Raw genomic sequence first — 15,186 nt, 5'->3', positions numbered from 1 at the left:
GATAGCTCTAGTTAACTCCTCATCTCTGTGCATTAGCTCTCTCTTCATAATTGGTCATTCATTCACTTGATCTATTTCATCTTTTCACCTCTCAAACTCTGGAAATCATTTAATGATACTCAAAATATTTGCTAAAATTTGTCAATTGATTTTGCTCTTTATGCACCTCTAATTCTCCTTCTTTCTTTCCATGGGTTTTCCACTGTTCCCACAATATCTTAACAGTAATTGGACTTTAAAAAAATACTATTTTTCCATCTGATAGTGTTCTTTTCCCATGTTGTGTCTAAAATTTAGTCTTCTGAGGAAAGGGATCTGGGGGTCCTGGTGGACAACAAGCTCAATATGAGTGAACAGTGTGCTGCTGCGGCAAAGAAAGCCAACAGGATGCTGGGCTGCACCAACGAGCAGAGATAAAGAAGCCATTATCCCACTCTACTCAGCGCTTGTCAGGCCACACACCTGGAATACTGTCCCCACTATGCAAAAAAGATGTGGACAGGCTGGAGAGGGTCCAGAGAAGGGCCACAAAGATGCTCAAAGGACTGGGAAGCCTGCCATATGAGGAAAGGCTGAGAGAACTGGGTTTGTTCAGCCTTGAGAAAAGAAGGCTTAGGGGAGATCTTATCACCATGTTCCAGTATTTAAAGGGTGGCTACAAAGTAGATGGACACTCCTTTTTACAAGGAGTCACATGGAAAAGACGAGGGGTAATGGGTACAAGTTACTCCTGGAGATATCCTGACTGGACACAAGAGGAAAATTTTTCTGAATGAGAACAGTCAGCCACTGCGATAATCTTCCCAGGGAAGTGGTGGATTCCCCAACATTGGACACTTTGAAGATTCAGCTGGACAGGGTGCTGGGCCATCTTGTCTAGACCACGCTTTTGCCAAGAAAGGTTGGACCAGATGATCCTTGAGGTCCCTTCCAACCTGGTATTCTATGATTCTGTGATTCTTCCTGCTAATGCTTTGGTTTAACAAAGTTTTTACTAATTCAGTTATAATCACACTACTCCATAAATATACGTGCTTCTAATGTGCTATACAGCCCGATCCCAGAATTTCAAAATTCTAAATAGCTTTTTTCCTGTCAGTATGCCTTCTGCAATCACATTTCCCAAACTCTTCCTAAAGTTCTCATAAGAAGGTGTACCCTATTGTCCTCACCTATATGCACAGCCTACGTACGGCTTCACAGCTGCATGCCAAGGTGAAATCTGAGTGCGCATTGCCATTTCATGCAGTTTTCCCTTCGAGGGTAGAAAGACAGCCATGGTATGCTTCAAAATGCCCCAAGTCTATATGATCAGAGAACTGGGACTGCAAGGTAAACTACAGTGCACACCACCCTCCTCCCATCCTCTCCAGCAAGGACACAAACAACTTTCCTTAGTTCTTTAAGGTGTTAGGAAGATTGTAAGAAGACTGTTTTAAGTTATGCAAGCCAAGCCAAAGAGTTGGAATTCTTTCTATGTCTGTTTTCACAAAACACAAAATAGGAAATTAAAATACAAAAACTTGCACGTCTGAAATGACAAAGTACCCAATGAATTTAGAAATAAAACATCTATCAGCAGTACTGTATTTAACATTTTTTCTAATTATACATGTAGTTTCATGAATACTATTTATGCTGTAAAGCAATTAGTATTAAAAAAGAGATTACAAAACATGAGTATGAAACACAACGACTGATTAGTGAAGGTTTCCCTTATGATCTGGAGTTTCAGCTGCGCAAACTTAAATCTGAATGCCTGTTTCTATATTAATTGTTCTAGAATAATATAAAGAATATATATTAATATATTCTATAATAATTATTAATTCTATAATTAATAAAACTCGATGCTGAATCAACTAATCTACATTACTATCTAAACCTTTGTGCCAAAAGATAAAGTCATAGCTCTCTTCATAATTTTGCCAAATTCACAAGCCCAAATATGCAGCAACCCCCCCACACACACGCATTGCTTTTGTATCATTCTCCCTGTTGACTTTCCCTGGCTGAACATCCTGACGTAATGTACTCCAGCTTCTAATACGCTTATGCCGTCATTGCCACTACTTCCTCACCCTTCTCCTGTTTAACTGCTATATATTGAATTGCCTTTCCACAATGAGACAGATCTTGATAAAAGTGCATTTTTAATAAATTAGGCCAAAATAGCAAAAATACTGGAGCTATTCTGCCTATTTTCTAGCTCCACTGAGATATAGTTAAGCTTGAAAGGAAACAACTTTAACAAATTGATGTTTGCTCCATGGTGTTCTGCTGCCAGAATCCAGTGTAAATAAAAGCTAATGGATAGACTGAAGTCTCACTCAAGTACTTTCTGGAGTGAAAGTAGGAATGATCTTAGGATCACAATAAGAACTTTTGGGTATCACAATTCCCATTGCTTTTGGAAGTCAAGAAGATTCTGCAGTAAACTGAACTTGCGGGAGTTACTCTCAGGGGAAATTACTAATGGCCAGTTACTACTGGCTGTTCCTGTAACATCACACTGGACTGAAATGCAAGAGGAGTTGCTCAGACAGCCACAGAAAAGATTCTTACACTATTACAGCTGTGACCCCCATTATCAAAAATGTTTATGTCTTTTTCTTTCATTCATGTTCACATTCTAAAACCTTTTGGGATCAGATACTGACTATAATGAATATTACAGTAGGGTTCTAAAGTGCAGCCAAGAAATAGTAATTTCATTATTTCTCTGGCCGTTATAAATCCATGTTAAAAATTGTACATAACTGATGCTGCCCTCAATCTGCTGTCACCTTTCCTATTGCAGTCATTAAACTCACTAGTATTCTCCATGCTGCTCACTATTCCTACCGATATGAATACTCACCATCTTATCATTAATGAATCACTCCCATTCATTTATCTTTCTAAACAACCCTATTTGTCTCTGCTATTTAAGTTATTTACACCTTAGAGGTCCAATCTCCAAACAGTGCTCACAACAATATTATCTCCTACCTCCAACATCTTGACAAGGTCTATGGTTGTAACAGACATCACTCGCTACTTACCTTTTATGTATTCCTTACATCGATCTTTGCCGTGCTCTGATAGCCACCTGATTCATCAACTGTGTTACTGAGACTAATTAAATTATCAACTTCAGATGGCAAATGGATAATAAATGCATGTGCCCACACTTAAACATGCACATCAGGCAATTTGTATTCATTTCACAATTCATACCAAGAATCCTATTTAATATAGCATGAGAAGTGTTCACAGAAGTTTGAGGATCCAATATGGCATAATGTTGTGTAATGCCTGTCTGCTTAACTGTAGATATATTACACATGTACTAATATAATAACAATATATCCAAGAACACTCAGAAACTGAAAAAGATGGAGAATGTAAAAGTACACATAGGAAAAAGTCCAGAAATTTCAAATTTTGATAAGAATAACTTCTTGCAATGATTTCATAAGTGTAGAGGAAAGCTTGGAGTGAAGCAATGAAAAAATTTATATACACTGATCTTTAAGTCAACTTCCTTATAAAGAACATGCTATTTCTTATTAGAATGAATATTTATGAGGATTGTATGTAAGAATAAGGCACAATTTTAGTCTTAGATGTAGCATTATGTAATCTTGCATCCTATAATAATCTGCAAAACCATGTTCCCAAAGGTATCTGAATGTGCCTCACAAAATCTGCTATGGGTCATTATTGTTAGGCGAATAAACTGAGAAGTAAGAAAACAGGGCCTAAATAGGGGCTGTTCTATCAGCAAAAAAATTCTTGTGATTTACAAGCTATCCAAAAGGAGTCAAGATATGGAATTACTTCTACCAGTTAGTGGGAGAGGCAATCCATTAGCATTCGTCCTAATTTGCAAGGAGGGAATGATGAACGATTACAGATATATTGACTGGAAATTAGGGAAAGAAGTCTTGTATTCAAGGAACTGTATGTAATTTAGGAATGATCACAGAAAACTTGAAGACAAAAATCTTGTCCCAAAGGTATCCCAATAGATATGAGCATGCCAAGATAAAAATAGTGAAACTATTTAGGGATGATTTTACACAAGAAAAGAGTAAGAACTTGTACCTATCAACAATACTGGTGCATACAGAGTACATTAACTGGAAATGTTTTGGGGAGAGGTGCTCACACAAACTCATGACAACCATGGCACAGGACAAAGGAAATCTTCTGTTCCATACCTGTTCAATATCAAAAAATTAAGCTTCTTTTAGAATGGAATCATACCAAGGGTGGGGTTGGATAGATATACACATACAGTATTTATACAGATAGAAATAGATGGATCTACACATACACACACAGAATTTATTATCAGGCCTGAATAACTTTGGTTTCTTAAAATATTGATCAATTTAAAGTACTAGGAAACTATGTAACATTGCTGATTCTCATCTACAATCTTTGTGAGCATCCTATTGCCAAAAAACCAATCATGTCAATATTAATGCTTTATTATTAAAACTTTCCTACTGATAGTTCTTCCATTCTTGAACATCTTTCTAACATTCCTGGGCATAACCATTAGAAAATACACCAGGTGACCTAATGGGTGAAATACTTTTTAACTCTATAAGTGAGCTAGGAAAAGAAAAACTCCCACTTTGATGTTTATCCCTATTTCCTAGCATGTCTATCATCTTCAAAAAATATTAATTTATTCTTCCCATAGTTTATGTATGAATTATAGCCATTTACAAAGATATATAGACATTTTGGAAAAATACTCTTCTTCATTAATAAAATTTCACATAAATCAGGAAATAATGTAACAAATAGTAAATAATTAATATATAATTTTAAAAATGTTTACTTTTTATTAAGTACTTTAGAAGAATGTATAAGCGCAAGCTCCATCACACCATGCAATTTAATTAAGAAAATACAAGAAAAAAGGAGTTTGATAGACTATTAAAATAAATTGTCTTTCATTACTTCTTCGTATCTCACAAGAAAATAAAGTTAATTCTCTTGTTTTGCAATGTAAAACTGTGTTGATAACTAACAAAATACTTTGGTACTACTCACATTTTCAAAAAAATCTAATAAAGAGCTAACACAATAAGCTGAAATGGAACGGAACTTCCAATAAAATTTCTGTATTAAAGCCTGGATCCACATACCATTATCCATCCTTCAAAGTCATAACAAAATTAGATGCTTTATTTGCATTGGTTTTGTTAGAAAAACAATGTGTGACATAATTAAGAAACAGCAAAGCTGTTCAAGTTGCCGTAATATTTATCATACAATCACTACAATTAATTCAGGGAAGAAATGCTGGCTTTCAGTAACCACAAATTTCCCCAAACCCACACAAGGTATGTTACATCCTTTCACTATCACTCAGAAAATAACAATTGTAGAGTACCACCATGAAACCAAAATGTAAATTATTATTAAAGTTATCATTGTGACCCTGCAGAAAATTTGCTCAAATCAATCCATGTCCAAGGATTTAATTTTTAAATGATAGTGTTCTCCATTGCCTTATACCTCGAGTCATTATCTACACACAGCCAGAAAGTATAAATGCAGCAGGTTTGTAAAATGTTACAATTTTAATCTAATTTATCAGTCACATATTTGAAAATTCATGCTGCAGAACTGTAATATGGCTATTTAAGATAAATAGAAATGGAAAGCTAATCTTCAAAATTATAGTAAAAAAATAATTTTCTCCAGAGTTGAATAAGCAAATAAGCATAACTTCAAAAATGTCAGCTGACACTTCAAGCCAAAGTGGTAAACGGATGTACAGAACTTAACCAAATATACTTAAATTCCACTATCTCTTTGTATAACGAAGTTAGACAGTAATATGTTCAATGTTTCCATTTGAAAATTGTTTCTCAGGTCTGTTTAACAATATTGACAGGCTCTACTTATTGAAAAGTTAATACTCCTTGACACTAGGCCAGAACTGGGTCTGTGAGAGTCACTGATCAATCTGATAACCAGATTTTTTTCAATACTGTCAAGAATGACAGATGTTTCAAAAGAAGCCCCCATTACTTTCCCTCATCCTCCTTTCAGTGCGTACCTTGCAAGTTCCTGAGTTATTAGGAATTCATTTAGTTCTTGCAATCACTTTTATTTTGCCACCAGCATGTTAAAACACTGAAATAAAACATCTTTGCATTGCACTGACTATATTCCCCAAGTAATTCCTGCCTGTTCAGCTGCAATCTGGAGTTCTACATAATGAAGAGTGCTACATAATCCAGATTTGTAAGCCAGCCAGGCCACCTGTCAAGACCACTAACCTATCTCAAGAAACAAATCAGACCTAAGATCTTACTATAGCCTTACTTGATCAAACAATTTCATAACTAGTAATCATAAAAAACCCTGCCAACAACCACAGTTATTCTTACATTCTGTAGGCCTTTTAATCATTCATTATTGCTATGAAGAATGCTTTTTCTGTAGTGAAGCATGTTAGAGAAGTCCTGGTAGGCAATGTGGAAGCCAAAAGAATTGAAGTTGGAAGGACAGATAAAATTAGAAGGATATGGAATACACAGATTTACTTGTGGTTAAAGAATACAAACTTGATGAGGGTATAGGACCTTCAGCAATTGGGGTACTAGAGTTGCACGGAATTTATTCTCAGAAAATCTCACATAAATTACCAAACAAGATTTAGCCTGAACAGGGAAGCCCCTCATTAAAGGTTTACAGTATATAATTTTATTCTTTTGAGACATTTTTTACAAATACCCAACCTTCATGTCATTCTTCCATTGGCATTGTAAGGATCTAAAATGGATACATAGAGGATAAAGAGAGAAATGCATTGAAGAACAGGGGATTTCATAGTTTTTGATTATGTATTTATTCTACAATACTTTTGGAAATTACTAACAGTTTGTATAACCTAATACCTGAAAGGTAATTTAACTGAGCCTTGAGATTCCTCTAGAGAGTTTACTTTAATGACACCTATTTTGAACAGCACTGAGAAAAACAGTTCCACAGTTTTATATTTTTACTGCAAAACCAAGCCTTGAAAGAATTAGGCACCTTTATAGCTAAAGTTACTATCAAAGGTGTCATTAGAAGCAACCATCAACACACCAGACAATTATTTATATCCAGCAGACAGAGTTTTATATAAAAATCAAAAGAAAATGGTTTAAAATATTTTGCCACAAGACTGACATTGGCTTTTCTAGAAATACTTTACACTTCCTACCTTTGTAGGATGATTTGAATCTAATTTTACAGCCACTAAAATCCACTTACATTGCAGTCACTAACCTGATATTAATTCAGCATCAAAGAAGGATGTGCTTGCTGGCTGACGTTATATGTGCACAAATTCTTTATGAATTCTGTTGTAACGTCTTTTAGACCCAGGAGTAAGTTAATCACAAGAAAGACTATTTGTTGTAATATCCCCTAGAGCCAGCCATGAAGAGCACAGTGGCAGTATTCCCCTAAGATTTACACATCAATCGGTAGAAAATAGTTCATAAAACATTCACATTTTTCAAGGAATTTATGGAAATTGTCTTTCTAATCATGGAAAGCTTTGTGAGCACTGAAAGTCTTTTGCTTAGCACTTTAAAGGTAGACTGATGGAGTCAAGCACATGACCTCCACTGAATTCCAAAGGCACTTCTTCCCTCCCTGACTCTCTTGAGTCCCCCTCCCTCTCTATTAGTGGTTGCACAGACAAGCAAACCACACATACAAAAATTATTGCTGCTCCAGACATGAGCACTCTATATGTCTGAAATGGGAAAAGCATTATTCAGAGGGAAGAGGGCTTTCTTAATGGAGGAAAGGAAATAATTATTTCCCTCTTCCTCCTCTCAGGCTTAACTTTCATTTTTAATAGTCACTTTTGCAGTAGTACCCTTATTTTGGTTGAAGATATTAGATATATACGGTGAATACTGAGAAACAGGGTAGCATATATACAATTTTTTAATGAAATGAGGTTTTATTAAGTTTATAGTTTAATATATTCAGTTATTAAAATGGAATAGTGAAGCTAAATTTACACCTCAAAGGCAAAATTACCCAAGTATTAATTCAGCTAAATTACTTATTGCTAAGTATTCATTGTGCAGTACATTGTTTATGGACATGCCTGTAAATTATTATGCTCGTCAGCTACTGGCACATCTTATACCATTCTTGATACAGGCTGAGCTTTATTACTTCAGCAAATGAAATACTTATGTTTTTTAAAAATATCATGTAAGTCCCAGTTTATCTATGAGAAGTCACCTTGTATAGTGGATACACGCCATCAATGGAGGATATACAAGGCAAATCAACCAATCAATTCAATAATGAAGATATTTACTGGCCAACAAAATTACAAAAGATCCCATCAAAAACATTTCTAAAACTATTACTTTTTGGATTATCTTTGTTCTGTCACCACCAAAGCTGACAAGATTTCCTCTACCTAATCATCAACTTAGCTAAACGACAATATGGTAAAATTTTAAAGATGCGGGATTAAAAAGGAGGAGGAGTTATTGGGCTGTCAGCAACTGCCCCCAAGAGAAACACTGACAAAGACAAAATCACAGTCTGTTGTGCTCTGCTTCACAACAGACTATCCAGAAATTACAGTAATCAGGCAGCATGGAATGAACAACAACAACAAAATCAGTATCACTTCTTTTTCCTGTCGCCCTTTGTGCTATATACTTCTGAGTAAATAAAGATTATTTTGCATTTCTAACAAGGTTGTTGGTCACAGTTCCCTCTTAACGGAGGTTTTGGAACTAAAAGCGAGCAAAGGATCTTCACTCGCTACAATAGCACAAGAAACTACGTGACATCTGCTGGAGAGTGCTGGAAGTGATTAATATTGTTTGCTTTGTTGAGGACACAGTTTCCAGACACTGGTAGGTTTTGTAATCATGCCTTTTCCAACAATTCCAGCCCACGTTGCTTCAACAACTGTTCTGCAATGGCTTCTGAGTAAAATCCTAGCACAGAGAAAATACATTATTCACACCGATTAATTTATTACATATATACAAGCATGAAATAGGTGGCCTTACTACTTCTCTCCCAAAAGTCCCAGAGCAAAAAGAGCACACATGGTTGTACTGTCAAGTGGTACTTCACAGAGGCAAAAATCCACAAAAAACCAAACTACCACAAAACCAACCAAGTGGAAGAAAAAAACCATCCGAAAAACAGATTTCGGTACCCAAAGAACACCCTCAAGGAGGTCTAGGTTCAATCAGACCCAGCTCACCCTGGAATAGTCACAACTGTCATAAATCCGTTTAACACAATGTTTTTGAAAAAGACATACAATGAATAATTTTAATGCATTCATTTTGAAGCTTGATATTTCATTGTCTTTCACTTTCACTGGCACAAAAAATACTGAGTTCATACAAAATGGGAAAGCAGAGGTAATAGTTCTGTTGTCGACTTTCAAAAACATTCACTTCTTTCAGAGATAAAAGTACAAATGTATTAGAAATGTAAATGCATTCACATCTAAAAAGCTAAGATTGTTGAAAAGAAAAGTGTCAAAGGTGGTGATGCCCAGAAAATGTATTTCCTACTTTGTTTGGGGGGGTTTAATAATGAGTCAAAAAATAGGAACATGAAGATGGACCTTTTTATGATACACAAAGTTTATTGAATGTAAATCCTCCTGTAATAGTGAAAAATTGGAGACTAGCAAGAGTTTAAGGAAGGATTTCACATTGCCATGAATTCCCATCAAACCAATAGAAGAGTGCTGCTGGCATATACATGACGTCTCTTTATAAAACAAGGTGAGGCCACTGTCTACCAGTACCTGTCATTTTGAGTAAAGCAGCATTTGGTGCTACTGGTACCCAGGCTGAGAACAAAAGATGAATCATTTCACCAGTCCGCACTAGTTAACTAGTCAGACTTCATCTTCTAGAATCTACCTTCTTCCCTTTTCCCTCCTTACCGCCAAAAGAAAAACTACAAAAAAAACTCCCGACACACAAACCCCTCAGTTCAAAAATACATATTTAAATATGCTGACAATTTTTAGAGCATGCTCTCCTGCCTTGTTTTCATAGATTGAGCCCTCCTAGCAAATAGCATACAGCCATAGTATCTAGATGCTATCTACTCTAGATTTAAATGCCATAATAGAGTCACAAAGATAGATTTTGTTGAGCAAGGTCCAAGATGTTCTTGCTCAGGAACCTTATCTGCAGCTGAGAAGAAAAGCAGAAGTCTTCTTTTTTGCCTTAACGTGCATTCCACCTCTGCTGGCATATGACATGGGGTCCCATACATGGATAAGGAAGGTGAGGAATACTACTAAAATACTTTTCTCCATTTCAAATTAAACATGCAGACAAGAGAAATAGTAGGAAATCATGCAGCTACAGTAATACAACAGTGTTTTTAAATAGGAAAATGTGTTTGTGTAAATATAGTTATGAAATATATTTAACTAAAACAGTGAAAAATAATTATTATATTTAATAGTAAAAAGATCTTCTTGAGCAGAGAAACTAACAAAACTGTATTTTCTAAGAATTTGTATCTTATGTCCCCCACTGAAATCACAACTACCTCAGCACCTCCTACTCCATCTCCCCAGTGACTCATTGCCCTTCAACAGCTCCAGTTTGTTACTTCCTTTAAATTTTCTTTTCCATCAGCAAACACACAAAGTATTCCCAACTTCCTCCAGCATCCCTGAAACAACAGCTGGGCAAAAGACACTAACTGCTATAATCTGTTCCAAGAAATGCAAGCACTGACTGGCCAGGCCATTAGGCCATTAGGAACAGACATATAGTGAGGTCATGGTGCAATCTTTCCCTTAGTAGGATAATAATTTTTGTCTTTTTCCTGTAATATTCCAATGCTTTATGAAGATTTTAGGAAGCCTGTATTCTCAAGCCTCTTCTCTGGTATCAAAACTGATGGAATTGGCCACTGGTTTCAAACCAGTGGAGGAGGAAGGGAGGAAAGACTAGAAAATGAACAGAATGCAATTGTAGAAGTGTTGTCCCCTTAGGAACCAGACTAAAAACCTACGAAATCTTTTTCCATGGAAGATACAGTAAAATCATACACTATCTCACAGACTTCCTGACTATAATCATATCCATATACTATAAACTATAGTTAGATATAATTTCTCATGGATACATTAATGTTAATAGTATATCTGCAATTACAATAATATTTGCTATTGTAATACATAATTCGTAGGCCCTTGGATAGAAAAGTAGTTGTCACATTATTGCAAAAATTTACCTTGTACGTTAACTTGTTCTTGGTATAATTGGGCACCCATAAAATTTTTCGAGTGACCTTTCTTACTTGGCATTCTATCACAATATGATCCTGTGCCAGAGGTTTCTTCCCTATTCCCTTAAGGCTAAAGATGTTTTCAGTGCCAGCTGTATCATTTCGCAGAATAAGCCTTCCCTATGACAAAGAAAGAAGAAGAAAAAAAAAAGGTTTCAGCACCGTAAAAGTCCCCTTTGGCTGCCAAACCAACTCCTTTAATCTATTAATCTTAAATCCAGGCAACAAAGCATGCTTACAGGAAAGTGTTCCTATTGACTTTTCTAGTTCTTAAGTAAATTCTGCTGTTAAACAGAGAAGAAAACTAAAGAAACAGAAACTTCTATTTTTAATTTTTCTAAATTATGAAATTTAACAATATAAACCTGTCATACTTCTAGATTTTATACCACTTGGCTTCTTCTGGAAAACAAATATCCAAGAAAATATGTTCTTATGCATCCTTATACCTCATATAAAATATAACTTTGCTCAATCATTTCTGCCTGTCCTTCAACTAAAAAGTTATTCATAATTATTTGTCATCAAAGGATTCAGGGCTTTTGGCTTTTAATAGTTTTATAATACTGATTCCTAAGCTACATTACATTTGGTTGGTAATGCATGCAGAAGGCTTACTAATGTTTCACAGAACTTTTTTTTTTTTCTTTTTTTGTCTTTGGCAATTCACACATTTGAATAGCAGCTAGTATACAGGCAAAAATACATATACTGCTTCTTGCTAAAAGTGTCATAGCCTTTGATCTGCTCTTCATTTTAGCAGTCAGAATAGTGATTATTCTGATGGCAAAAGCAGCTTCTATGTAGTGGCTTAACTTGTAACAGAAATTATTTTATGAAACAAAGTACCCATAACATAAATTAATTTGTGATGTATGCAGGCAATGAGAAATACTCAATGGTACTACTTTATTACTTAGGTAATGAAATACAATTTCATATATGTATTTAAATTCAGACTAACACAATATACATTTTTATGATCGAAGTTCAGAACCTACAGAGTAACTAGTCATTTCATTAAAATGGAGGGTTTGATAGAAGAGCAAACAAAGACAGACATAATAAAGGGTGGTGGGGAAATCTATTCTGTCTAATCTTAAGCTTGGCAAAGTTAGTTCCTTTGTTTTTTCACTTCAGCTAGTAGGCAATCTTTCAATTTCTGACTCTCAAGCAGATGCTTAATGTTAGTAACTGCTTAAGCACTTTCATAATTTGGACACTGATGTAGATTTTATTGACAGAAGCATCCTCTTCAAATGTTGAAACTAATTTCCCTCTTACCGTTGTTATGCACTCAGCAATAGGCTTGAACATGAGAGGATACAGAGCTGTTTCACCTAGACCCACATTTATTAGAGAAGGGCCATAAAAACCCTGTCCTTCCAAAATTGCTTCAAGTTTCCAGTCCTGGCTGGACATGTTACTCTGAAATCAAAGTAAAGATGTAAATTAGATTACGCATTTAAAGCTTTTAACATGCATTTCAGCTTTTACTTGCAGTTATCATCAAATCAGAGCACAGTACTCATTTTCCCAAAGTACTGGCTCAGAGCACCTTTGGGGAGAATAAAACAGTGTATTTTAAAAATGAATTAAGCTAATAATAAATCCCTTATTCCTGGCAGCCAGAGGTACTGGTACCAATACTATCAGTAGCAATATTGTCAGCAGGAATACTCATTAGAAGAATATGTACATGATATAGCTAATGGTCAGGATGGAATTTATAAGTATCATTATAAACATTTACAAGTATCTTTATGGTATCTCTATCTTTAATGCTTGCCAAAATACTGTCCCTTTTCCATCTATAGAGAATCTTAGTATACCTCTTTGAAGTGCTGATGTGGTGTACTAGCATATATTGCCTCATTTGGCTACTGACTACTATTACAAGATCAGTCTTGCTTACGAATTAAGGACTCTGTCTCCAAAGGAGTATTTACAGTCCTATGTTCTCAGAAACTGGTTTTTCAAGAGACTAATCTATTTTAAAGAATGCATGTCCTGAGTAGTATGAAAGCCTATTTAAGAAACATGTTTCTCTTACATCCAGATGTATCACAGGACTGCTTGATTATGGTAGAAAGTGGGATATTTTGCAATACGTGCTTGGGGGCTGCATAAAAATACTAAAACTAAAATTATGCTATCCAGCCTCCTACTATTTGAAGGAACCAGATGACCAAACATCCAGTCTTCAGAAAGGTTAACATTCATCTGAAAAAGAAAATAAACTGGCATTCAAGAACTAATACTTGCCTTGTCAAAACAGAGAAGATTGATCTGATTTATGAGAAGAGGAAGTAATCCTTTGACCCATAATGGTCTTTATCCATGGAAAACTGTATATAAATGTCAGAGATAAACAATGGATTTTGGGGAATAGAGATGATATTCAATCCTCATTTCCTTCTTTGAAAGTCTCTAAAGCTCAGCTATCTCAACCTCAGAAACTAAGAACCACCACCTGTGGTCACCAGAGCTAACCCCATGGAATGGCACGAGACCTGCAGTATCATAGATCTAAGATTTGATTAATATGTATGATTAATGCTTAATTCTTAGTTGTTAAGAGGTAAATTTCCTAGTAGTTGAGCACAAATCCCTGTTCGGAATGTCGAGATTTGTATAGTGCCTCAGTTTTTCAAAATACTTCCATCACTGTGATCTCCAATTCTGTAATAACCACAGTTACATCATCTCTGGTAGAAAACATGAAAGAAAAAAAAGTAATTAACTGGTATTCTCATGCTGAAGATAAAATGAAAGGGAAAAAAATGCATCAAAAGATTATTTTTATTCTCATGCTTTTTTTCTCCACAACATCAGGAACAACTTCATCCTTTTGAAAACCAGCTTGGCCAGTTTTAAAACTGGCAGGTCATCATCCTTTGCTAATCTACTGTTTTAAAAGGTGGGATAGAGGAAAAGAATCACCATGATTGTTGTTTGGTAAGGAAAAGAGGAGGACAGGCTAAATTTGGGGGTTTAAGTTGTTTTATTTTCAATTATTTCTAGTGCCATTGGTATCAGATGCTTCCTTTATCCACACTAGTGATGGTTACACCAATAAGTATTTCTTGATCTCAAATACAAAAACTTGTCAGCTGGAGAAATGTAGTTGACAAACATGGTCACTTTGAAATTCTTCTGTAACAAATCCTTCTAATACAGCATGAATTTGTCTAAAAATACCTTCTAAAGAAAGTTATTAAGCTCAACCACAAATATTAGAAAATTTCAATAAAATATTTGTTAAATTCTACTCCCTTGAACTTGTGCATTAATAAATAGTTTTAATTACTTAATCACCTAAGTCTTACAGGATCTCTGCTTAATGCAAAATACTACCTGAAGCCTGTTAAGTCTATGACAAACACAATTAATGTTAAGGGAGTTAGAATCTTTTCACAGGATAGTAGGTGATTAAATCCAAGGTACATAATAAGGCTGCATGTATACCTACACCTAGAGGACCTATACCTCTTTCACTGGAGAGGTTGAAAGTGAACGATGGAACAATTACATTCATCTCATGCTTGTGAGAATTACAGAAACTTCAGATGTTCAGCCTTAACTCCCATATAAAAAAACAATCACAGATTTCAGATTCAGGTGGGTTCTTATTCTGGTTCTGTCACTAATTCACTGTGTGGCTTTAAGCAAATCACTTGACCATTTTATTTGCTCCATTTATAAAGTGTTCCACCTACCACACAGACGTTATGACAGTTAGCTTGCTAGTGTCCGTAAAAAGTGCTTTGAACATTAAATATTAGGTTCAAGAAACTAAGTTTAGCAGATTGAACAACCCCATACCTCAGTTTCACTCTCTATGAGCATGTCTTCCTCCACAGA

General features: G+C 35.3%; 1 protein-coding gene across 1 annotated transcript in view; it reads right to left on the bottom strand.

Annotated features, from left to right (window-relative positions):
- The window catches only part of CFAP47 (cilia and flagella associated protein 47), a 358,571-nt gene that overhangs the window by 168,329 nt on the left and 175,056 nt on the right, over positions 1 to 15,186 (bottom strand). Inside the window, exons 47-48 of the mRNA XM_075491883.1 lie at positions 12,607 to 12,750; positions 11,269 to 11,442 (exon numbers count right to left, since the gene is read on the bottom strand). Coding sequence (XP_075347998.1) covers positions 11,269 to 11,442; positions 12,607 to 12,750 — 318 coding nt within the window. The remainder of the gene's footprint in view (positions 1 to 11,268; positions 11,443 to 12,606; positions 12,751 to 15,186) is intronic.

The sequence above is a fragment of the Mycteria americana genome, chromosome 1 (genome assembly GCF_035582795.1).
Source record: "Mycteria americana isolate JAX WOST 10 ecotype Jacksonville Zoo and Gardens chromosome 1, USCA_MyAme_1.0, whole genome shotgun sequence".
In the NCBI taxonomy this organism is placed as follows: Eukaryota; Metazoa; Chordata; class Aves; order Ciconiiformes; family Ciconiidae; genus Mycteria; species Mycteria americana.
The sequence above is the reverse complement of the archived record's forward strand: the minus strand, read 5'-3'. Positions and strand labels throughout refer to the sequence as shown.